Below are 25,718 nucleotides of genomic sequence, written 5' to 3'. Positions count from 1 at the left end.
GTTTAGCAGATGTGGTGGCCTCTTGGCTCCCCGCTGGGACCCAGGCACTCATTCAGGCCAGGCAATCGCTGGCCTTATAACCCCGGGTCTACGTCTACTGAGCCTTGTCCCTGCCGGAAGGGCTCTGCCCCACCCCACACTTCTCCTTTCCACCACTAGGATGATTGTACAGGGACAGCCGCAGTGATGTCAGGGTGGAGGCTGTGTGTCGGCCGCTGCTCTGAGCTTCTGTGGGCTGAGTGCTGGGCCTTACCGTCTGATTTAGTTCCCTCAGCAGCTCTAAGAAGTGGATAGCATCATTACCCTCGCTTTACAGGTGACCAGACAGGTCTCAGGAAAAGCAGAAGGGGATTTAGATGCAGGAAGAGAGCCCAGAGTCAGGGCCTCTGGGGATCGGAGAGCCGGCTCAGGACCTCAAAACTAATTTGCGCCAGCACATACTGGATTGCTCAGTGACAGTCTATATGAGTTAGGCCTGGGAACCTCTTTTGAGTTGTCTGTGACCTTTAGACTCTTTATCTTTTTTTAAATTTTGAATATTTATATTTTAATTGTCGTTTTTTAATTTTACATACCGGTTCCAGTTCTCTTTCCCTCCCCTCATCCTGCTCCCCCACCTTCCCCTCACCCCCTCTCATTCTTTCCTCAGAGAGGGTGTGGTCTCCCATGGGGAATCAAGGAAGTCTGTTCCTAGGTGCCTTTTTCTATCTGTCCACTTTTGGCCATTTTGAGGATTTTTAGCCAGGTTGTCCAAAGTAGCGCTTGCTTTTAGTTCCCATTGGCAGTGGGAGCCTTGCCAGAATTCCCACGCTGTCCCAGCCCCAGCAGTGAGCTGAACCAGGTTCAGGAGTGAGTCAAACCCTTGCGTAAATCTGAAATATCCCTCGAGCTGAGGTACATGTGTGATACACCCATCTGTCTTAACTCTGAGTTTCTAGTAAGTGTCCCCCAGATCTTTTTTCTGAGCCCTGTGCTATGGAGACCCTGTGTCCCCAGGTCCTCCGTCTGTTGGGTTCAATCTATGGCAGAAAGGTTACCAGGTGGATGTAAGTTCTGTGTACCTAGACTCCTCCCGACAGGCCCTTAGCGTGCTCCCCCCAGCCTCCTCCCGACAGGCCCTTAGCGTTCTCCCCCCAGCCTCCTCCCGACAGGCCCTTAGCGTGCTCCCCAAAGCCTCCTCCCGACAGGCACCTCACGTGATCCCCCCAGCCTCCTCCCAACAGGCCCTTAGCGTGTTCCCCAGCCTCCTCCTGACAGGCCCTTAGCCTGCTCCATGTTTACATTAGTTGCTGTTCTCTGCTCTCCTCCCCTCCTCTCCATCCTTCCCTTCTTCCCACCTCTCCCCCCACCCTTTTTTTTTCTTTTTTTTTGAGACAACCTCACTCTCTGGCCGAGGCTGACCTGGAGTCCACTATATAGCCCAGGCTGAGCTAGATTTCATGGCAGTCCTCCTGTCTTAGCTTCCTGAGTGCCAGGAATAAAGGCATGAGCCACCATACCCACTTAAAACCTTCTTCCGTATTTCTGGACTGACCAGACGGTTCAGTGCCTAAAGCACTCACTGTGCGCATGTGCCCGTACGCACATCATGCACACACATTAATACAGTAAAATAACTAATTTCAAAAGCTTTCCTATTTCTACAGCATAATTGTCTTGTTTATTTTAGCCATGCTGGCTCTGTATCCATATATTGCTCCTTTCAGTCTACACACTAAGTAGAATTATTACATAGCCTATAGAAATATATTTTTTTTCTGAAACAGGGTTTCTCTGTGTAGCTCTAGCTGTCCTGGAACTTTCTCTGCAGAGTGGCCTCAAACTCAGATATCCACCTGCCTCTAACTCCAGAGTGCTGGGATTAAAGGTGTACCCACTACCTGGCCATGTATAATCTTTTTTTTTTTTTTTTTTTTTTTTTGCTTTTTCAAGACAGGGTCTCTCTGTAGCTTTGGAGCCTGTCCTGGAACTAGCTCTTGTAGACCAGGCTGGCCTTGAACTCACAGAGATCCGCCTGCCTCTGCCTCCCAAGTGCTGGGATTAAAGGCATGTTCCACCACCGCCCGGCTATTTTTTTTTTTTAAATATCTTAAAGAAACGGGTTGAAGACGGCTCAGTTGGTAAAGTGTTTGCCACACAAGCAGGAAGCCCTGTGTTCAGATCCCCACGTGGAAAGCCAGTTGTAGCCACATACCGTGGTCCCAGGGCTGGAAATGCAGACTGTCAGATCCCTGGAGCTGCTGACCCACAAGCCAAATTGTGGCTCCAGGTTTAGTTAGAGATTCTGCCTCAAATATAGGGTGGAGAAGGGGCTGAGGAGTCACCCCACACTGACCTCTGCCCCCCACGTGAACACGCACACATACAGGTGCGCAAAGAAAGAGCTGGTAATGATCACCTTTGTAGGTGGAGATCCGCCATGCTTCTTTCTCTTGGATGGTCCCCTTAAGGGAGAGCCCCAGAAAGTAGATGGGTAGATACATACACTCCAAAGCTGTAGCGCACTTTGCTGAGCTTGTCCTACGGAGAGCAGTGACTGTGGCTGGGAAACTTGGAAAGCAATCCCTGTGCCTGCCCGTCCAGAGGTAGTCGGTAAGTAAAGTAAGGAGCTACAGTGGAAACCTGCAGGTGGCTAAAGGGCCACGCCTCAGTCCCACGCTCTGGAGTGGAGGCAGGAGGGTCATGAGGTCAAGGTCACCCCTGCTACAAAGAGGGCAGCCTGGGTTAAGTGAAACTTCTTCTCAAAAGAAAAGCAGTGGGACAGGCTGTGTGCTCCCGTCCAAGCGGCCCCCTATGATGTAGAGGGAGTGTAGAAAACATTGTGGAAAAGAATGTATGTAGCATTTTGAGGAGAAATTAGTAAGAACCGAACACTAAAATCCAGTCATATTTACCCAATGCATACCCAAAACCATTGTTTTGAAGGAGAAGGAACATAGGGGTGTTTCTATTTCACATTAAGTCTTTTGTGGTTATTGAAATGGCTCCTTTTCACAGAGAACATTTTTTTTGCCTTATGATATAACTTCAATAGTCATTTTTCTTTATATGGTAAAATCCACTTATATTTGTGCTTTTTTTTTTTAAAAATAAGTATGTTTTTTTTTTTGACAAGATTTTTCCTGTGTATCCTCTGGCTATCCTGGAATTTACTCTGTAGACCAGGCTGGCCTCGAACTCACAGAAATATTCCTGCCCCTGTTTCCCAAGTGCTGGGATTAAAAGTATGCACCACCATAGTTCTGTGGATTTTCTTTTCTTTCTTTTTCTTTCCTTTCCTTTCCTTTTCCTTTCTTTTTAATACCTGTGTTTTCTAAGCCACTCCTGACAGAGGTGTGGTGTTATTCCTAGCACTGCTGGCTTAGATTTTTTTATTTTTCATCTCTGGACACAGCCGAGAGTTTGATGTTAGGCAAGGATAAGAAGCACCATGCCTGACACTTGAACAGTGCTCAGCGGTCAGCAGGCAGGGCTGGGCTTTGAACCAAGGATTCGTGACTTCAGCAGCTTCATCCCTGACCTCAAAACCAATGGGCTCCAGGCTGGCTACACTACCCAGCCAAGAACCCATAGAGAGGGAGAGAGAGGTTCCATTTTAAAAACTGGCTAAAAGTCCTGGCGGGGCTCCGAGGCAACCAAAATGGAAAAAGATGCTGGAAGGAGCGGAACTCGAGGGAACTGAGGCGGCCCTGTCCGCGTGGGACATGTGGAAAACTTGAGAAACATAGATCCAGGCTCTTAGCAAGGAGCTGGCCATGCTTTTTGGCAAATGGCTCCATCCTTCCCAGCCCCACCCCCACCGCTTCCCTGGGAAGAAGCCTTAGACCACCTCAGAGACCTGGTGGCTGTGACTCAGCCCCAGATCTCTGCCCAGACTCTGAGGCTACATACAAGGAGCCACACAGGGCAGCAGACCCCTCCGGCTCCAGCCAGCATTAAAGCCCGGGGTCTCAGGCTGGTCCTGCCACAAGGTCTCAGCCCCTTGTGCTAGGTGGCCTAAGCTGCACCCTTGGCACAGCCAAGGGAAGGTTGGATGTGGGCTTCTCACAATTCAGCCTGTCCTGGGCTGGTATCCTGAGCCCATCCCGTTCCCCCTAGTCCATCCTGACAGCCCCTCTCGGCCTTCATATTGCCCTCAGAATGAGGCACAAAGTGTTAGGATCTTCCCACAGAACCCACCTGAGAGTCTTGCCCCAGTGCAGGGTGAAAAGCGGCCCCAGGAAGTGTTCAAGCTTCCCCTGGGGGAAGGGTGGTCCTGGTGGTTGGGCTCCACCTTCAGAAGCCCTGGCTAAGAGTTGGTTCCAAGCCAGAAGATGGAGGAGCCTCTGCCTGTTCACCCAGCAAGGAGGACAAAGACATTCATCTTCCATTCATTTCCTCATTCCTCCAACATGCCCTCTTTGAGTGCTGGTGGTGCCCAGCCCTGCCGCAGCCCTGGGGGACAATTGCGACCCAGAGATGAAAGAGGCTGAGGTAGCACAGGGGGCCCTCAACTCAGCTCTTAGTCCTCAATCTGGACAGACTTCTGGGAGAGGTGGCAGCTAAGAGAAGCTACGGCAGAGCAAGTAGGGCTTTGTCCAGAACCTGGCTGGGCTGAGGACAGGGCTCCTAGGAGGTCAAGGTCATCCTTGCATATGGGGGTGGGGTTGTGTGTGCCTACTGGGTCTGCTAAGTCTGAGATCCGGGCAGATGTATCTGGAGGTGATGGTGGCAGACAGAGAGGCGGCATGCCAAGGGAGACAGGACTGGGTGGGCTATACCAAGTGGTCCCAGGGCCCAGCAAGGCCCCCGCGGGGTCCTGCTCATGCTGCTGACACTGTCTCTGCATGTCCCCTGTGCCCTTGCATGCCTGTGCCAGGGAGCTCCTGCATGTCCTCTAGTGTGACTGCCATGTTCTCCTGTAAATCCTTTCCCGGCTCTGCCCCCAGCCTGACTCAGGAGGCTGACTGGCACCATGCCCTCCTCTTCCCTGTTTCTCCTGGATAGGTCTCTGGAGGCTGCTCCTTTCCTGATTCCTCACTTGCCTTTAGGAAGGCAAGGGGTCACCCCGAGGGTCAGTGAAAGCCTTAGAAACTAAGGATGCCTCAAAGCCCTCCATCTGCCAGGTCGGTTGCAAGATGGCCACTGTCTAGATGGTGGCCACCGCAGCCATCTCTTTCTGTAGTTCTCCCCATGGAGACTGTCCCTTGTCCACTGGAACTGCCCACATGAGCCAGTATTGATGGTCCTGGAACCAGGAAGACCCTTGAATTGCCATTTAGAACCCACAGTTGGGTGAAAGGAGTGGCCATGGCTTGGTGCCATCAGCCTCTTGGGGCTCCAGGGCTCTCTTCTTGGCCTGGCCGGTGTTCCCATGCATATCAACCACCCCACACCCCTGGGTCCCTGTACTCAGGTGTGGCTTGGGTGCCTGATGCCCAGGCCCTGTGTGTACGTGGCTCTCTCTCTTGCCTTTCTCCAGCTCCAGCAATACCCGCGTCTTCGGGAGGAGATGGAGCGTATAGTGACCACCCACATCCGGGAACGCGAGGGCCGCACCAAGGAACAGGTGAGTTCCCAGTCTCCGTCTCCCTTCATCTTTTCAGAATAACTTACTGATCCTCTCTGTCTGTTTTCTTATGGGATGATATCGTTAACAGAATGTGGATTGTTTTAGCCATTTTTGAAGGACACAGTTCAGCCGTATCGAGTAGTTTGACTTTGCCACCATCCAGAGAAGGCTTTGCTTCTTGAAAAGTTGACTTTGTGCTTGTCATAAAAGTCCCCTCCCAGCTCCTGGCAGACACCTTTCTTTCTGTCCCTATGAATTTATCTAGACTCCTGTGGGAAGTGAAATCATACAGTATGTCAATCCTTTGGTGTCTGGCTTGTTTCATTTAGCCTAATGCCTTCAAAGTTTATCCAAAAATACTGTAGCATCTACCAGATTATTCCTTGCTAAATACTTGAATAATAGTCTGTGGACTAGACACTATATTTTTGTTTATCCATTGGGTTCTTTTCCACCTTGAAAACATGTCTGTGTGTGGGTATTTTGCCTGTGTTTATGTCTTTGCATCATTTTTGTGTCTGGTGTCCACAAGGCCAGAAGAGGGCATTGGCTCCCCTGGGACTGGAGTTACAGGTGGTTGTGAGCTGCCTTGTGGATGCTGGGAATTGAACCAGGGTCCTCTGGAGGAATAGTCAGTGTTCTTAATCGCTGAGCCATCTCTCTAGTCTCTCTCCGCCAACTCTTGTTGTACATAATCCTGCTAGGAAATACAGCTGTGCAAATACTTGCTCAGGTCCCTGCTTGCAGTTCTTTGGGGTCTGTACTCAGCTGTGGATTTGATGGACCATATGGTAATGCTAGCTACCATGTCTTTATTAGTGATCCTGGAAATTGAATGTAGGGCTGAGCACATGCTAAGCACACACACTACCACAGAGCTCCATCCCTAGTGCCATTTGTTTGGTAATTTGAGGAACCACCATCCTGAGTGCACATTTTCGCATTCCCACCATGTTCCTCTTTTCCCCTTCTTCCCTTTCTCGTCCCTTCTGCCCCTCCTCTGTCTCTGCTTCCGTCCATCCCTTCATTTCTCTCTCCCCCTTCTTTTCTTCCCTCTCTTCCCTTCCTACCCGCCTTCCATCCCCTAACTGGAATCTCACTATGTAGCCTAGGCTGGCCACAAACCCGTGATACCCCTGCCTCATCCCCTGGAGCACTTGGATTACTGGTGTGCAGCACCTCACGCAGATACCACCCCCTTCCTTTCTGTTAGTCTGTCTGGCTTCCTCGGCTTTCTGGCCATCTGTCTGGTCATCTCCCTGGAGGCCACTCTCTGTTTGTTTGCTGTCTCTGGTTAACCTTTACCCTTCACAGACACTGCTCCTTTTGCATCTCTGTTTATGAAATAAATATTCATTCATTCACAAATTTAGACTCCAGATGTTATCTTTGGGCCTGGAAGAACAGAGATATTCTGACCCATTCTGGACCTCCTGAGGCTCAAAACAGAGTCTCACTATGTAGCTGGCCTGGAACTCAGTAGGTAGACCAGGGCTGACCTCAAACTCACAGAGACCTGCCTGCATGTTTTTAAATCCTTATTATGCCAGATACCTTTATGGACAATTATAATCCCAGATTCTTGGGAGGTGAGGCAGGAGGATCAAGAGTTTGAAGCCAACCTAGACAACATACAGAGATCCTGTTTCAAGACAAACAAAAAGCCAAAAACAAAGAAAATAAAGCCAGGGCTGGGGCTCAGCGAGTTAGGCCTCTGGTATGCAAGTGTGAGGACCTGAGTTCGAATCCTCAGGACCCGGGGGAAATTAGGCACGGTAGTGTGCACCTGCAATCCCAGAGCTCCTACAGCAAGATGGAAAGCAAGCAGCCGAAGAAAGCCGGGTGCGACAGCATACACCTTTAATCCCAGCACCTGGGAGGCAAGGCAAGAGGGGCTCTGAACGTGAGCCAGACTGGTCTACATAGCAAGGTCCAGCCAGGACCACATAGAGAGACCCTCTCTTGACAGCTTTCCTCAAAAGAGAGAGGAGGAGGCTGGAGCCCCAAATCCAGCTAGCCTGGTGTTTGGAATGATAATTAACAAGAGACCTTGTCCCAGACAAGGCAGAAGGTAAGGAAGGACAGTCAAGGCTGCTCTCTGACCTCCATATGCACATCATGGTACACAGTGTACACACACACACACACACACATACACACATACACACACACACACACACACACACACGGCTCTCACAAACGTGACCCGCCTCCTTCCACAAAATCGCTGTGGGTTGCTGCCCAGAGTCCCTCCCTTTCTTTTCCTCCCTCCCTCCCTCCCTCCCTCCCTCCCTCCCTCCCTCCCTCCCTCCCTATTTCTCCCTCCAACCCCCCACTTTAAGTTGCACATGCAAATGGGCGATCACATATGTGTGTGCTTGTGCGCATGTTTGTGTGCATGTGTGTGCGCATGTGTGTGTGTGTGTGTGTGGATTCACTATGTAGCAGAGGATAAACTTGAACTTCTACTGCTCCCGCCTCCCTCTTCCCCCCAGTGTTCAGATTGCAGGAATAAGCCACCATGCCCAGTTGAAAACTGGTGGTGTTGGAAACTGAAAATGGAAGCCAGGACTTCTTTCATGCCAGGCGAGGATCTGCCACCTGAGCCACACTCCCAGCTTCCCCTCTGCCTCTAGGGATCCTATTCTTGCTGTCCATCACGCCTTTTTCTTTTCTTTCTTCTTTCTTTTTCTCTCCGTGCCTTTTTCTTGACAATCATTGCACTACTTAACATCCGCTGACATCTTTGACGTGCGGGGCAAGTGACTCACTTCATCCTAATGAGTCTTCGCCAGTCTTTTGTGGGCAGAAATGCTTCCTTTGCAGAATGTGGGCCTCAGGAAGGACAGGCTCCAGGCCCACAGGAAGGAGCAGACTTGGGGCTGGACCTCGCAGCCACATGCATCAAGCGATAGATATACCTAATCTCACACTATAAAGCAAAAAGAAAGACTCAGATACAAATGCCTGCACACTTTGGAATCTGCAGTATGTGTTCCCCCACACACACAGCCTAGAATTTTTCTATGCTTTTGAACATCAAGAGTCTTTCGTTCTTTTTTTTTTTAATTTTTGTCTTTTGAGAAAGAGTTTCTTTGTGCAGCCCTAGCTGTCCTAGAACTTACTCTGTAGACCAAACTAGCCTCAAACTCATAGATCTGCCTGCCTCTGCCTTCTGAGTGCTGGGATCAAAGGCGTGTGCAACCACCGCCCAGCTAGTGTCTTTCACTGTCAGGTCACCCTAATCTATTTCACTTTCCAATGGCCATTAGTTTGTTCCCGGTTTTCTTCCATTACAAATGATACCACAGCCAAGCATGTTGACATAGGCATATTGTCCTGTGTCAGCTGGGAAGACTGAGGTATGAGGGCAGCCTGGGTAACAAGCATCAACATCTTATGTCAAAGAAGAGGAAGAGGAGGAGAAAAGGGAAGGAGGAGAAGGGGAGGAGGAGGACATGAGGAGAAGCAGGGAGGAGGATATGAGGAGAAGGGGGAGGAGGAGGGAAAGGAGGAGGGGGAGGAGGAGGGGGAGGAGGAGAAGGGGAGGAGGACATGAGGGGAAGGGGTAAGAGGAGAAGAAAAGGAGAAGAAAGAATAAACAAAAGGGGGGAAACTTTCCGTTCTTTAGATATCCTGGTATCTACATCTTTGATTATTTGATGAGTTTATCTGAGATACAGTGCTAGAAAGGTCTGTGTTTATTTTAATGTCAAGCATTACCAAATTGTCCACCACAAGGTAGCACTAGCTGCTCTCAGGAGTGTCTCTTGTCTCACGTATGCAGGGAACAGTGTTTCATCCTCACCTTAGCAGTACAAAAAATAAGAATTGCAGTTCTGGGACTGGAGAGGTGATTCAGAGGTGAAGTGCACTGGCTGCTCGCAGAGAGGAGTGGGGTTCTTTCCAAGCACCCACATGGCGGCTCAAAACCACCTCAGCTCAGGGAATCTGATGCCCTCTTCTGGCCTCTGTGGGCACTGCATGCACATTGTGCACATACACAAATGCAGGCAAAACTTCCACACATACAATATAAATAATACTCAATAAATCTTTACAAAGTAAAGAAGAAATTACAAATTCATCTCCCTAAGCACATGCCTGTTCTGACTCTTTATCAATACCTTTTATTTGTTAGGGTTAAGAGGGATCTTATTGTGTTAACTAAGAGTTCATTACGAACAAGGGTGAGCAAGTTTTGCAGAGTTTTGTTTTGTTACTTGAGACAGAGTTTCTCTGTGTAGCCCTGGTTATCCTGGAACTAGCTCATGTAGACTAGGCTGGCCTCAAACTCACAGAAATCCACCTGCTTCTGCCACCCAAGTGCTGGGATTAAAGGCTTACACCATCACCACCAGCTGACTTTTTTGCAGATTTTAAAAAGATTTTATTAGCACATATTAATTATATATAATAATTTCAGTTTTTCCGTATTCTTATTGGCTGTTAGTATGTCCTCTATGAAATAGCCATTCATATTCTTTGATCATTTGACCTCTGTTTCAGTTATTGACAGTAGGAGTTTTTTGCTTATAGACACGAACCTTCTAAATGTGCTGAAAGTATCTCTCTCCTAGCTTGTTAGACATTCTTAAACTTTGTGGCATCTTTCCTATTTGCTCGCCGACTTGTGGACCCGTGAAGGTCATGCTTCTCATCGACATCGAGCTGGCTTACATGAACACCAACCATGAGGACTTCATAGGCTTTGCCAAGTGAGTGCCCCGGGGCTGTGGAGTGACCCCTTGTGTGTGTGCGTGCCCATATGTACATATATGTGCACGTGTGTGTGCAATAAATTCTGTTAGCCTTGCCCTCTAAGTCCTGAGCCCCATGAGCAGTGGGGCTGGGCCTATTGAGAGTTCTGAGACTCCTCTCCTCTCCCTCACTAGTGCTCAGCAGAGGAGCAACCAGATGAGCAAGAAGAAGACTTCAGGGAACCAGGTGAGTGACTCCAGTGCCCCAGTTCGAGGGACAGAGGGTGCCGGATGGACTCGGAGCTCTGAGGAAACCCCCTCTCAAGGGGAAGGGTCCCACGGGGGCCAGAGAGCCTGTCTGTCATCTGCCAACCACAAGCTACCCACTCTGCCTCAGTAATCCTCTCTCCTCTCTCCCCAATGCTTCTCCTGGTTGCTATGGTTACCTCTTTGCAGGATGAGATTCTGGTGAGTACCAGGACTGGGGGTCTTGGCTTCTGCAGTGAGGGGAGGTGGAGTCTCATTGGTGATGGGGACCTGCACGTGGGCAGAGGGCACCCTGCGGCTTGAGCAACTTACACATACAGCACAGGAATTCCACACCTGCAGAGTGGGCCCAGAGCTAGGGAGGTGCTCTCTAAAAGTCCGCGAGATGAATGTGGGGATGAGTGGATACAAGACAGGCACGTTTCTAAGAAGCCGACGATGACCTCCAATGGACGTTACAAGATGATGAAAACTCATGGGCCCAGTCCCTCCTCACCTGGCTTCCTGCTCCACGCTTCAAATGTCTGCAGAAGCCGGGCAGTGGTGGTGCACACCTTAATCCCAGCACTTGGGAGGCAGAGGCTGGTGGTTCTCTGTGAGTTCGAGGCCAGCCTGGTCTACAGAGCAAGTTCCAGGACAGACTCCAAACTTAAAAAATAAAAAAACACCCCCACAAAAAACAAACAAAAATGTCTGCAGGAATGGCACTTGTTTGACCCCAGTTATACGCATGAGCCCTGGAATCCTCAGCAGTTTCCATAGTTTCCAAAGGCTATGCTGGTTAAACATGTTTCCTGGTCAGGCTTGGTTGGGTCTTGGCTATCCCCGACCTCAGGTCCCGGGGCACAGCGTGTAGTAGGAGCTCAGACAATGAGGTATGAAGGAACTGTATCTCAGGAAGGCTCAGTAGGTATAGGCCAGGCAAAGGGAAGAGAAGCAACTGCAGCGAGCATAAAGTTCCCAAGATTAGGAATATATGTCAGAGTAGACCCTCAAAGGATACCTGGAGCCAAGCAGTGGTAGTGCACGCCTTTAATCCCAGCACTCATGAGGCAGAGGCAGGTGAATCTCTGTGAGTTTGAGGCCAGCCTGGTCTACAAGAGCTAGTTCCAGGACAGACTCCAAAGCTACAGAGAAACCCTGTCTCGAAAAAACAAAAAAAAAAAAGAAAAGAAAAAAACAAACAAACAAAAAAACCAAAAAGACACTTGGAATTGCCTTATCCAAACAGCCGACAAACTCTGCTTGCACACTCCTAGCAATGGGGAACCCACACATCTCCGGCTGTTTGTTAGAAGGCTCTCTATCCCCAGCTGGCCTTTTCTTTCCTGTCTTCTGTTCTGTCGGCTTGTGGTTCAAACCAGGGCAGGTCTGGCCCCCTCCTCTGACCAGTCAGGCCTCAGAGAATCAGGGAGAGGGCTTTTGAATGCCTCTTCACTCACCCCATCCTCCATGGGGAAGCCTATCTATCCCCTACCCACCGACCTCCTGCCCCCTCCTGCTCCAGGTCATCCGGAAGGGGTGGCTGACCATCAACAACATTGGCATTATGAAAGGAGGCTCCAAGGAGTACTGGTTCGTGCTGACTGCTGAGAACCTGTCCTGGTACAAGGATGACGAGGTGAGTCCAGGGCCCCTGGTTGTCAAGGGTCAGGCTTGGAACATCCCATAGTGGGACAGTGGCTAGACCACACCCCAGAAGTCTGAAAAGACTCGTATGGGGGGCAGGGTGGGAGATGCCCTTTCATCCAGGCTGGAAGGAGAAGGTGGCAAGCCTGGAAGCACCCTGGAGTGGGTAGGCAGGGTTGCTGGGTGCTGCTCCCTGACACAGCAGCCCAGGCCTTCCTGTTTTTTCACTCCAGGGTGTGCCGCCTCCTCTGTGGCCCCTACAGGACCATGACACATACATGTCCAGCTGCCAGACACTCTGTTAACCCCTACATTCAAGTCCCCTCAGCCCCTGCCAACTGAGGCAAGCCGCTCGGGATACATCCAGGCCAAGGGACCAGTAGCGATGACAGCCTGCAGAACTGCCCCCCCAGAATAGCTCCCTACCTCCTAGGGCACCAGAGGCCCCCACAACTCCCCTCCTGTTACTGGTCTCCTTTAAGAATGAGTCTCTTTGGCTTTCACATCTGGATTCCAGAGGTGACCAGCGAGAATGGGGGGGGGGCAGACAGGGGGTGTTGTGGTAATGAACTCCAGCTGGCCAAGGAGTGGGGGAAGGGACCCTCTTCCTCCTGAGTGGGCTGCTCTAAGACGGTGCCCTCAATGGGGCAGTAGCATTTTAGAGTGGGGGACTGTGATTTGGGACACCGTGCTCCCTCCTTGATCACTGTTATCCTCCAAGCCTGCCTTGGGATAGGGCCCCACCTCTCCACCTTGGGCGGGGTCCTCTGTCGTTACTGGCGGGGGCGCCAAGCCATCTGGACCTCATTACCTCAACCCTGGCCTCTCCTCGAGCCCAGGGGCCCCTGGAAGGGATGGAGTATGAGGTGGTGTGGGACTGGGAGGTGGCTTCCTACCCTGTCATCCTGGCAGTCCCCCTAGACAGCCCCCATGGGTCTCATGTTCCCATATCTAAGATCCCCTTAGACAGAGTTAGGGGGATGGTGGCCCTATATCTGGCTTCCCCGGGTGAGCCAAACTGGAGGGGCTTATGTATACCCAGGGTGGGCTTTTTGTTTTGTTTTAGTTTTGTGTATAGATTTGAATTTAGTTGTGCGTGGAAGTGGAAACTGGCTGAGTAGTATATGTGGAGAAGTGGAACCTGCACACGTGTGTGTGTGTGTGTGTGTGTGTGTGTGTGTGTGTGTGGTAGGGGGTGCTGTGAACGTGTTGGGGGTATAAACACCTAGGTGTGAATTTGTGTGCTTGCATGTGACTTCATTGTCTGTGCTTGTGTGTCAGGGTGGGGGTGGGGGTGGGCTGGAAGAAGGAGACTGAATGAGGGATATTTGAGAATATGTGTATGTGTTTGGGAGATGAGGATGGGGGAAGGGAACTTCCCATTGTGAGGCTGAGTGTCTGAGTGTGAGTGCGTGCACTTGAGTGTGAATTTGTGTTTGTGTGCGTGCCTGGGATGGGTGTGCACTTTAAAGCTGGGGTGCACAGATTATACCTCTCAGTTCTGGCAGTGTGAGCGCTGAAGTGAGTGCTTTGTCGGGATGGGAGTGCGTTTTTTGCACTAGAATAGCTGGAGTTCGGGCTTGGGCAGGCGTCTGGTCCCCTCTGCCCAGTCGCACACCCTTTAGTCTTTGGGCTGGGGAAGCCTCTTCACAGACAGGCAGTCACCCACATCACCAGCCCCGACGGAACCCCCCCCCAACTTCTCTGTCTTCCTCCGCTGCCCTCCCCCATCACCACAACCTCCCATCGGTCCCATAGCTCTGCACCTCCTCCCAGTCCACCCTGTGCCCCCCAGCTCCCTGCCCCAAGTACAGGCTCTGGTTCTGGAAGTCAGCGGGGTTGGTGTGGCTCTCCAGCGACGGTGCCGAGGGTCTAACCCAGCCCAGCCTAACCAATGTGCAGACTACTGTACAATTTGGGAGTCCTGAACAGGTAGTCTAAACACTGGGTAGACGGAGTGGAGGTATCCTCTGGTCCATCCAGGCGGCAGCATCTGTCCATCCGGTGGGAGCTTTGGTCCCATCCCCTGGAGATACGATGCCCCCAGCCCCAGCTCCCATGTCCCCCAGCCCCAGTCAGCCAGCCGTGGTCCCTCTCTGCTCCTGACTCCCCTTCTGCCTCCTTTGACGTGGCAGGGGCGAGCGGGAGCTGGGCTGGAAGGAGGGGCCTGGGGAGGGGGCCGGCAGGAAGGGAGGGCTGGGGGAGGAGGCCACTCCTACCTAGTGTCCAACCCTGAGCACAAGGCGGCTGTGGCGGGCCTCCCTAGATGGGTTCCAGATGTTCCCTGGCCGCGTGTGCAACTTCCTCCTCTCCTCCCCCAGCCGCCCTCTGGGGCTCCCGGCCACCCGCCTGGCATAAAGAGGCTTTATGTGGCTGCATAGACCCGGCGGGTGTGTGGGGCAGAGGGGTGGAGATGACGCCAGGGTGGGAAAGCAAGGTCCTCCTAAACCCAGCCCCCACCTGAGATCCTAGGCAGAGCTTATGGAGTTCTAGTAGACCATCCCTCCTGCATAGGCCCCATGGTGGTATTAGGTAGGTGGGCCAGTGGGAAACTTCTCCTCCTTCCTGGTGCCCCATCTGGGATGCCTCCTCCCAGGGTCCTCAAACCCTTCCTGTGGGACGCACAGCCTACAGACACAAACACATCTGTCCACAGACTTCCATAACTTCTTCCACAAACAACACACCAACAGTCTAGCCCACTGCACAGACCATGTAAGACTATTCTTACATTCTATTCACAATCGCCACACACATCTAACAGTGACAAACATGTTTCCACATGGTCCCATGCATAGATGACCTATATCCTAGAAATATAAGTGCACACAATGGTGATGGACTTGCTTGCTTGGCTTTGTGACAACCGCACAAGCACACACATGCTCACAGACATACAATTTCCAGGCTTGCACTGTGTGTCTGATTGGTAACACATGGATGGCTGGAGCAGAGCAGGGAGCGGACTGAACCGGCCCTTTGAAGCTTCCGGGGCTAGTATAGCCTCCCCCCCCCCCCCCCCCCCCCCCCGCCATCTCTGTAGTCAGGAAATGAAGTCAGAGGCAGTCAGGCTGGAGGCTGGAGCCTCATGTGAGCCATCTCTGCCTGAGGCCCAACCTGGCCCATCTCCAGGACTCCCTTAGGGTAAGATGAAGGAGACACCCTCAGTCTCACTTCCTTCGCCAGCCCCTTAAGCTATGGCATATATACAGAGCTGCTAGGATTGGCTTGAAAGTCATGGTGTGATGTGTGAGTGTGAGTGAGTGTGTGTGTGTACACGCACACGAGTGTATGCCCTGTACCCAGATGGTCAGGGCTCCATGGTTAGGATTTACTGTATAGCACCACGTGCAGTGGGAAGGGTTAGAGCCCTGGGCTACTTTGGGTGTTCACAGCCCCGAGGTGCTCACCAACATGGAAAACTCTGAGGGATGAAGGCATAGCAGCGCCAGACTGACCACTCGTTCCTCCCAACAGGAGAAAGAGAAGAAGTACATGCTATCTGTGGACAATCTGAAGCTTCGTGATGTGGAGAAAGGCTTCATGTCAAGCAAGCATATTTTTGCCCTCTTCAATACAGAGCAGAGGTGCTTGCTTGCCCCTGGCTGAGCTTCTGAGACCCCAGACCCTGCAAGCCCCAAACCATGCCTGCTGTGTAGAAAATGGGTACACAAATCCAGGGACCTGCCATCAGACAGCTACTAAGTTTCTACTCAGTGCTAGGTCCATGTCTAGACATCTTCTGCCCCTTCCCCTCTCCCCTTCCCTTCCTCGTTCCCTCCCTCTTTTCACAGCCAACCACATAGGGTTGACTTGGCACAGAACACTCTGCCAGGCACTAGAAACAAAAAGTCTAAAGGCCCAGTCTCCTCTGGGACGGTTTGGGATTAGACCTCATATCTCCAGTTCCAGGCTGGCTCTGATATAGGCTATTTCCTACTCAGAAATAAGAATCCCACCCGGATGGTGGTGGCACACGCCTTTAATCCCAGCACTCAGGAGGCAGAGGCAGGCAGATCTCTTTGAGTTCGAGGCCAACCTGGTATACAGAGTGAGTATGAGGACGTGCTCCAAAGCTACGCTGATAAACCTTGTCTCGAAAAACAAAAACAAACAAACAAACAACAACAAAATTAAAAAGACTCACAAACAGCTGCTATTTGGAAGTCTCTAGAAAGCCAAGGAGTGTGCTGAAGAGGCCTGAGACCCAAGCCAGGGCTTACTGGCTGACTGAGGTCATTTAAGTAGTCCAGGCTGGCCTCACACAGAATATTCTCCTGCCTCAGCCTCTTAAGTCCAGGCTTTGTGTGTCGTCCCCTCCCCCCCTACATAGCTGAGGGCCAAACCCTGGGCCTTATGCTTGCTGGGCAAGTGCTCAACCACTGAGCTAAGTCCCCAACTCCTCAAATACAGGCTTTAGAGTTTGCCACTGTGCCTAGCATCTGTTTCCTACACATTGGGCCACTTTTCCCCCTGACGCGTCCCAGTGGCCACAGCAGACAGGAATCATTACCAACCTACCTCCAAAATGAGAACACTGAGGTTGGACAGAGGAGGAACCTTGCCTAGGGTTCACAAAAAAAGCTAGGGATAGATACTAGGCATGAGGACCCTAAATCCCACACGGGTCCCTGTCCCCTGAGCAGGGTGGGGCTTTTCCTCATCTTCCTGCCTGCCTACCCCATCCTACAGGAATGTCTACAAGGATTACCGGCAGCTGGAGCTGGCCTGTGAGACGCAGGAGGAGGTGGACAGCTGGAAGGCTTCCTTCCTGAGGGCTGGCGTGTACCCTGAGCGTGTTGGGGTGAGCGGTGGTGGAGCAAGGGGGAGGGGCCAGCTGCTTGTCCCTGGGGGTTCCAGGGCACCAGGCTTTGAGACGTTCCCAGTCTGTATTTGGCTCACAAAGAACAAACTACCTGCATGGGTTTCAAACAAAGCTCCCCAGTCTCCCCTTTGTTTTCCTCCAGTGGCGTTTTATTTTGTGTTTCCCCCTCCCTGCCAGAGGGCATCTTTGAACTTTCATATGCTGGTGGCTTCAAGTTCCCATCACACACACACACACACACACACACACACACACACACACACACCCGTCACTGAGGCAGGGGCTGTGCCGACCGGGATTTGAATACACTCCACAAGGCTCACATAATCCCTCCCTTTCCCTCTCTTTCTTCTTCGAATGTGCTCCCTGGTGGCAATGCTGGTGTGGCTTCTGTGCCTCTGATGTGACCTCCAGGACAAGGAGAAAGTAAGTTTGCCCTTTCCTGCTTCCTGCCAGGTTCCTGGAGCCTGACACCAACTCTGGCCAAGAGAGGGAACTTGAGATGTTCTTTTCCAAAGTATAGATTGAGAAAGGGGGACAAAAACTAGCCACTAGCATTAGAGTCAAGTCAAAACCGAGTCTGGGGTCCTGAGAGGCTCAGTGGGGAGCCCAGAGCCCCAGTTGTCCTCAGTGCCTCTGTGTGGCAGGCACCCTTACAGGGGCCGAGATTTAGGGACACCTGGAGTCTGACTGCACAGGCCCTGCCACACTGATCCCTGTGTTCCCAATGCAGGCCAGTGAGACCGAGGAGAATGGCTCTGATAGCTTCATGCACTCCATGGACCCTCAGCTGGAGCGGCAGGTGGAGACCATTCGGAACCTGGTGGATTCGTACATGGCCATCGTTAACAAGACTGTGCGGGACCTTATGCCCAAGACCATCATGCACCTCATGATCAACAATGTATGTCTATAGTTGGGGGTGATGCAGGGGGTTCCAGAGGACCACGCAGGCATCTGGATGTTTTTATTATGTTATTTACATATGCACAGAGCAGGGGAGTACTTGCCATCGTGTTTGTGTGTCGGTCATGGGACAGCTTGAGGGAGCTGGTTTCTCCTTCCGACATGTGTGGGTCATCAGGTGCAGCAAGCACCTTTATCCACTAAACTAGCCCATAATCCCCCAAACCTTAATTTTTATTTACTCATTTTCAAAGCAGGAATTCACTTTGTAGGTCTGGCTGGCCTTGAACTCAGAGGTTTGCCTGTCTTTGCCTCCCAAGTACTGGGATTAAAGGTGTTTAACACTATGCCTGCTTCCAAAACCCTTAGTTTTAATAGTATTTATTTTAAGCCCAAGATATCAAAAATATTCTTGTTTTGACTTTTGAGATAGGGTCTTGCTGTAGAGCTCAGGCTGACCTCAAACTTGTGGATGATCTCTGCCTGGCTCTCTCTACTTCCTGATTGCTGAGGTGACAGGCACGTCCCACTAAACCTGGCTCCAATCTAGAAAATATTTAACAAGATATGTTACATACTATTTTCCCATTGAGTTTTTTGTAAACCCACTCCAGATGTTACATATCCGGTGAAAACACATCATATTAATTTGAATTTCAGGGAACTTGCAGCTGCAAAATAGATATGCATCCCTGGGTTGACCCAAACATGCATGCTCTTCAGGAGGAGACAGGAGTCTTTGCTTTTTGAGACCTTAGGTGTCAAAACTCAGGTGAAACACACTTACAGGACCTCCACAGCCCGTGGCTCAGTGAGAAAGCAGAGCCTCAGGAAAGCAGAAGCGGGTTGGAATGCTGCTGGCTGTGCCACGAATTCCCTGTGTGATTTTGAGCAGGTGAACTAGCAGCTCTGAGTCTGTTTCCTGATGTGTAACTGTGGACAGTAACGATAGACAGAGGTCAGGACGGAATGCTCAGGAAGTGTGGAGCAGCACAAAGCCGGGCACATGGCGGTGTTCGGTAGATTTTTGGACAAGGATTGCCTCAGACTGGGGATTGTTTTGTTTTGTTTTTGGCTTTTTGAGACAGGGTGTCTCTGTGTAGCCTGGCTGTCCTGGAACTCAATCTGTAGACCAGGCTGGCATCGAGCTCCACCTGCCTCTGTCTCCAGAGTGCTGGATTAAAGGTGTGCGCCGCCGCCACCACTCCGCAATGCCTGGGGATTTTAGGTGGAAATTAACCGTCCACTACACACTGACAACTTTGTCTCAATCCAAGGACACATTATAATTATATATTTATTACTTTCTTTCTTAGGAACTCAGGACATTTTAAACTGTCTTCCTTTTTTTGGTACTGAGAAAGCCTTAGCAGGCAGTCGTCCTAGTAAGTAGGACATTAGACTCTGGGTCTCCTCCCACATCCCAGACCTAAGGCTTTCCTCTCTGACCATATATTCTCGTCTAAGGGAAGGACATTAGATGAGGTTTTGAAGAGACCTGCGGGTTTAGGCACCAAGCAGAAGTTGGCATCTGAAATGCCAACCCCAGCTCCCAGTTCTACACCCAGTCCCAGCAGGTCTGGCCAGCGACAGGGTTCCAGCCTCCTTCCCTCTCTGCCCCCTCACAGACCAAGGAGTTTATCTTCTCCGAGTTGCTGGCCAACCTGTACTCTTGCGGGGACCAGAACACACTCATGGAAGAATCGGCCGAGCAGGCTCAGCGGCGCGACGAGATGCTGCGTATGTACCACGCACTGAAGGAGGCGCTCAGCATTATCGGCGACATTAACACGACCACCGTCAGCACGCCCATGCCCCCGCCCGTGGACGACTCCTGGCTGCAGGTGCAGAGCGTACCGGCCGGACGCAGGTACCAGGGCCGGCCCCCACGGCCCCAAAGCCCCCCAGCCCGGGGCCCGCGGGAGGAGGGCCGGGACCGGGCAGTGGCGCGCCCGGGTCTCGGGGGCTCCCACCTGGAGCGAGGGGTGGAGCTTAGAAGAGGGCGGGGCTTGTCGCGGGGCGGGGCTTGCCATGAGCTCTGGCTGCCGGGCGGGTGCCGCCGCTGGGGGACGGGGCTTAGGCTCCGACGCTATCCGCGGCCGTGGTGGGCGGGGCTTGCTGCATGGGCGGGGACAGCCTGAGCTAGGGGCGGGGTCTCTGGTGGGGGCGGAGCCACTCATCTCTGCTCCTCGCTTCTTCGGCCCTTGTCGCTCGTAGATCGCCCACGTCCAGCCCCACGCCGCAGCGCCGAGCCCCCGCCGTTCCCCCAGCCCGGCCCGGGTCGCGGGGCCCTGCTCCTGGGCCTCCGCCTGCTGGATCCGCCCTGGGGGGGGCGCCCCCCGTGCCCTCCAGGCCGGGGGCTTCCCCTGATCCCTTCGGCCCCCCTCCCCAGGTGCCCTCGCGCCCCAACCGCGCCCCGCCTGGGGTTCCCAGGTGAGTAAGGGCTGAAAGCGGCGGGAAAGGCCGCTAGGCGGGCGTGACTGGGAGGGAAGTGGAGTCGGATTCCACATCCTTGGCCTAGCAATGGAAGCGACCCTCTCCATCCCAGGCACTGGGGCCGGTGGTTGCGAGGTCAAGCGACCTACGGCCACGGGCCGACAGTCTGGGCTGACGGTCCTGCCCCGCAGAGGGCGCTGAGTCCCGGAGGTGGTCGTTTCTGGGGAAGAGGCACTGGTGCTTATACCACCTGCCCCCTCCTTTCAGCACTTGCATGGCGCTTTCTTCTTTTTTCATTTTTCTCTCCATTCTTCCCACACTTTGCATTTCTGAACCGTTGCCCTCCATCCTCCTCCATTCCATTTTCCACTCACTCGCCCAACTCCTGATGAGCCTACCTCACGACTAGGGCTCTGACCCCAGATCCTGTCTTTGAGATCGAAGATTTCTTCAATTACATTCAGAACTGCCTTGATGCCTGCCCCACTTTCCAGCCCTGACTCTTTTAAGCTTTCCCAGGGTGGTGTCCAGCCTCTGGCACACAGGATCAGTCCAGACTGTGATTGTGTGATCAGCAGGGTGTATGATGTGTGTGTGGGCGTGCACACGGGTGTGAGTCTGAGAGTGGCACCCAGGCATGGAGAAGGATAGGAAGCAGCTGGGGAAGGGGTCTGGTGGGGATCATGGACAATCCGGTAGTCTGGAACCAGAGGGTGGGTGTGGGGCAGGGACAGAGACTGAAGACTATCCTACCACCAGAGATCTCTAGGAAGAGGAATACACTTCAGCCCTTGGCTTTGCCTTCTTGATCCATGACCAGCTTTCTTTCCAGTAAGTTCACTCTAATAGCTGACTCACCCTGCCCAGTTTCCACTGACCATAGTCTCCGAGAAAGAACACATTATCCGATAGACCAGTAGCATCTGTTTGCGAATCTAGATGGCTGAACGGCAGAGCTGGGTGTCTAATCCCCATGCACCAGTTGAGGCAGGGGCTGTATGGGGCTCTGATGAAACAGTAGGGTAAAGGCAGGCAGCAAGCATGTCCTGGGGTTGGGAGTCCAGAGATGCTGGTTTATTCCCTTTAGCAAGTCACCTTCCCTCCCAGGGCTTCCATTTCCCTTTTCCTAAGTAAGTATGCTCCACTTTTCCAGGGCAATGTCCAGATAGAGACAGTGGGCCACTATGCTGATGATGTGGCTGGCTGGCTGTAGGGTGGGTCAGGCTGGAGACAGATTTGTGGAGACTCAATGCTGTAGAGAACCATGGAAGGTTATTGGGCGAAGAAATGAAGCTGGGTCCTAGAATACAAGCCCCAGTCCCTTATGGAGCAGTGTGGTAACCCTATCAGCACACCAGGCCTGAGTGTGCAGGGAGCTGGTGCAAAGGCCTTCTGTGTGCAGGCGAGCTTCTGTGTTGTGACAGCTCATGCGTGTGCTTCAGTGTGCCGAGTGGCTGGCTGCATGTCCCAGATCCGTGCTGCACGTATTGGCCGGCAATGGTGCTGGGCAGTGGGAGGTGGGAGGGGAAATGTATGCGTGTTTGTGGGCATGTGTGTTAGTGTGTGCATGCAGGGCCTTGAGGCCTCACAGCATGTGTGTGCACGCCCAGGCGTGTGCGTGTGTGTGTCCCCTAACCCCACGCCTGGCTCACCTGTGTGTTTGTGAACTGCCCTGTTGATTTCGTGCTGTCTTTCAGAATCACTATCAGTGACCCCTGAGGAGTGTCAGCTACGGTAGGTTATGCTCTCAGCCTGCTGCATGAAGTGTGTCTGCCCCCTCCCTCCTCGCTGCACCAGCTCCATGCTGAGGACAACCTCGGAACCTCTGAGCCAGGCCCCTCCTCCTTCTGCAGCTCTAGACTCCCTCTTCCTGTCCTCTGCCAGCTGGCTCTCTCTCTTCCCAGTGAGCCTCTGGACTCAGCGCCACTACTCAAGGCCCTTTTGCCTAAACCGAAGGCTCTGGGGACAGGTTCCGTGCCCAAGCTGGTAGATGCGGGTGCTCCCTGGGGCTCTCAGAGACACCAGACTCATTGTTGACAGTGTAGGGACTTAGAGCTTGGAGAGGATGTTTGTGGCTGGCCTCTGACGGGGCTAGAGGCCTTCATACCTAAAGTGTGCTGCCAAGGTAGAGCATCCAGCTCCCACCCTGGAGCATGGGCATCTAAATCCACCACAGAACAAACATGATGACCTGACACTAGACAGTAGCCATAGCTGAGTCAGGGCTCTGGTTGGCTAATGATTTCAGAACACTTAAAAGCCTTTGCCATTCTGTCAGCCCATTAAGAGCTCACAGGCAAGGCAAGGACAAGTAGCCCCCTTTTCTCTTCCTCAATACTGCACATCTGCAATTAATGGCCATGTCCTCAGCCCCAGACACAGAGCCAGCCCATTAGCTCCTACACTTGGCCTCTTCTCAGAGCGGCCTGGCACTGCTAATGGCACTGCAGTGTCTACTGACTTGGCAAGTCAGCTTGAGTTCTGCCTGGCTGGCCACAGGATCGCTGTGACCTGTCCCAGCTCTTCCCCAGCCATTGACGCTCACCCTTCTGCTTTTCCCCAGCAGGAAGGGCCCAGCCTCACCTACGCGACCTGCAGCCCCCAGACCAGCGGAGGCTCCCCTCTTAGACTTATAAGTCTTTGGCCACAGGCATCGGCTGCTTGCCTCCCAGCCTTCCCAGGGTCCCCTCAGAGGACTCCTGGGATTTCTGACCACCTGAGGGGCCTCCAGGGCTCCCTCCAGTCATCCCCTTTAGCTTCGCTCTCCTGGTTCAAGCACTTCTGGCCTCATGGCTGTTCCATGGGACTCCCTGAGGCTTGGGGTGGCCCAGGGCCAGTGGGATGGGAGAAAGAGTGACCAGAGAAGAGGGAGACCCTATGGACACATTGCCTGGGTGGTGTGTGAGAGGCCGTGTGCGTGGCAAGAGAGGGCCACTAGCCTCCACCCAGACTACCTGCTAGTTATGGCCCAGCACCTCCCATCTTGCCTTTTTCATTCATCAACTAACTGTCTGCCTCTTTTCTGGGAACTTTGCCCACATCCACACCTGCCTCATCCCCTCTGCCTCTGCTGGGGGTGGCTGCTCTTGCCTTACCAGCTCTCCTTCCTTTTCTCTCTCCGGTTCTCTCTTTGCTTTCTCTCCAACTGCCAGCCGATCGGGTCAGGCAAGTCCATCCCGTCCTGAGAGCCCCAGGCCCCCCTTCGACCTCTAACCAGATCCCTTCTACTCCTCGGAGACCTCCCTTACCAAGCCTGCCTGGACAGCTGTTCTGTGACTTGACAGTGGCTCCCCCGGCCCTAAAGCGTGTTCCCTTCATCTGTGACTTAGTCTGTTGTAGTGGTGAGCTACACATGCAGATGTGATGCTGGTGAAAACTTGTGCCCTCTGTGGTATTGCTCCTGCGACATTCTATAAATATCTATAAATATACCTATATATATATATATACATACATATATATGGCTGACACAGCCTCGCCTGTAGTATCAGAATCAACCATCATGCTGTCCTTGTGGAGTCTTGTGGTCCAACTACAAGGGAACACTGTCACTCTAACCCTCCCCCAATGTGCCACCTCCAGTGAGCTTCTCTGTCCTCTTGGCCTGTGGACGGCCACCCCCTTGGCCATCCCCACCCTGCAGCATGGGGATGCTGCACCAGCAGCTGTATGGTTCTCATAGCCACCAGTCTTGCTGTCTTGGCTTAGAATAAAATCCATTTCTGGATGACGGGGAATTGTGTGTCCTCTGCTGGTTCATAGTTCGTATTCTCTGTGGAGCTGGGGGGAGGGGAAGGTGTGAACACTGGGCACTAAATGCAGGGTGAGGAAGAGACCCTGCTAGGGTGCTATAAGGTGAGTTTAGTAGGGCCTCATCCTATGAACTGCTTCCACCATTAGGGCGCAAGACCATGAACTCAGCCAGGAGACTGAACTGAGGAGGCCTGCAGCCTGAAGAACAAAAATGGGCCAATGTATGGACAGGCTAAGGGAAACAGGGGACAGAATGGAAAAGGTCTGGCCTGTAAGTCAGCACCCTTAGGTTCTGTACCCCATCTATAGGTGTTACACCTACATATAGGTCAGTCTTGACTGTAACCCCATGACACTCTCACTGGGATCCCTCAGCTTCAGTAAGCAGTATACAGACAATACAGCATACCTGCTAAGCACGTCAGACCTTAGGCTCCACAAAGGCCAGAAGGCCGCTCTCTGCTGACATACTCCTTGCTTGGTGACAACCTCAGGCTAACCCCAGAACCCATTGACAGGAACACCCTAGGCCCAGTAGTATGGCTAAATCCATTTATTTCCCAAGTAAAAAGCAAAATAAAGAGGAGCTGCATCAGCAGGGTGCCACAACCCCATCTCCGCCTCCTGTCTTCTGTCCTATACTACCAATAAATAAGTTTCCCAGCCCCAAGTGATAATTAGAACCACCTCCCCACTTGCCAGCTCCAACCTCCACTATGATACAGGGGGTGTCCCTACCCCGGAATATACAAAATGGTACAGAGGTACAATATGTACACCAGGGGAGGGGAAGCCCCTCCCCCAGCAGCCTCTATCCTGCTTAGTGTACAGTTACCCCAATTGTCATAAGGCCTGAGAGAATAGTACCCACTTTCCCTGTTCCAAAGTGCCTCTAAAAAGATGGAAGCCCTCCTAAGTGGGATGCTTTCCAGAGACAGTTATCCCAACTGCCTGGGGACCATGGAAATGTTGCCCATCCCCACTGCCCTAAAGTGCCTCTAAGAAGATGGGAGTTGGTCTAGGGATGTGCTGGGCCCTGGGTTCCATCCCCAGCACTACCACACAGAAAGGTAGGTAGTGATGGGTGTGTATATCAATTTGGTAGAATGGCTACTTAGCACTGCTAGATACCAGGCACAGCGCTGAGGCAGGAGAATCACAAGGTCAATGTGTAATGAGTTCAGGGTTAGCTTGGGATACTGTCTAAAGAAAATAAAGATAAAAAGGAGGGTGGAAAGAAATGAGATATGGTAAAATAAAGGAGCCCTGCTGAAGGCCAGATTGCACCTGCCAGATTATGCTGTACCTGGCCATGAAAATGCTGCCAAATTGTTCTGTCCCAGTGTCTAGAGTAAGGACTGAGGCCCTCAATTAAAGACAACTTCATCAGGAAGCCATCAGCTACCCAATCTGCTCAGTCACCAAGTCCAGTGTTCTTTCTCTAACAGGAGTTTAGAAAGTAAAACCACGCTGGCCAAAGGGCACAGACTATCCCCATTTGTATCCCACAGTAATATAGGAAGTCTGATCATCTGAGTTTTTTTTTTTTTCTTAGACAGGGTCTCAGTGTAGCCCACTGTGGCCTCAAACCTACTAGCTAGATGAGGGTGGTTGATTCTCCTGCCTCCACTTCCCAAGTGCTTGAATTCCA

At 52.2% G+C, this 25,718-nt stretch overlaps 1 protein-coding gene across 3 annotated transcripts in view; it reads left to right on the top strand.

The window, feature by feature from the left end:
* Dnm1 (dynamin 1) overlaps positions 1-25,649 on the top strand; it is a 46,335-nt gene extending 20,686 nt beyond the window's left edge. Inside the window, exons 11-22 of one of the 3 annotated variants that reach the window (XM_050155418.1) lie at positions 5,462-5,548; positions 10,199-10,269; positions 10,447-10,498; positions 12,026-12,139; positions 15,625-15,734; positions 16,840-16,951; positions 17,387-17,398; positions 17,706-17,876; positions 19,507-19,748; positions 20,096-20,311; positions 22,012-22,048; positions 22,881-25,649. In XM_050155418.1, the coding sequence (XP_050011375.1) occupies positions 5,462-5,548; positions 10,199-10,269; positions 10,447-10,498; positions 12,026-12,139; positions 15,625-15,734; positions 16,840-16,951; positions 17,387-17,398; positions 17,706-17,876; positions 19,507-19,748; positions 20,096-20,311; positions 22,012-22,033 (1,209 nt within the window). In that variant the 3' untranslated portion in view covers positions 22,034-22,048; positions 22,881-25,649. Of the gene's footprint in view, positions 1-5,461; positions 5,549-10,198; positions 10,270-10,446; positions 10,499-12,025; positions 12,140-15,624; positions 15,735-16,839; positions 16,952-17,386; positions 17,399-17,705; positions 17,877-19,506; positions 19,749-20,095; positions 20,312-21,644; positions 21,647-22,011; positions 22,049-22,877 lie in introns of all 3 variants that reach the window. The other 2 variants (XM_050155417.1, XM_050155416.1) reach the window with 2 other exon arrangements.
* The last annotated feature ends 69 nt before the right edge of the window (positions 25,650-25,718 follow it).

This window comes from Alexandromys fortis, unplaced genomic scaffold (assembly GCF_014885135.2).
Source record: "Alexandromys fortis isolate MF-2015 unplaced genomic scaffold, M_Fortis_MF-2015_v1.1 scaffold_72, whole genome shotgun sequence".
Lineage (NCBI taxonomy): Eukaryota > Metazoa > Chordata > Mammalia > Rodentia > Cricetidae > Alexandromys > Alexandromys fortis.
This window is presented reverse-complemented; position numbering and strand designations above follow the sequence as displayed.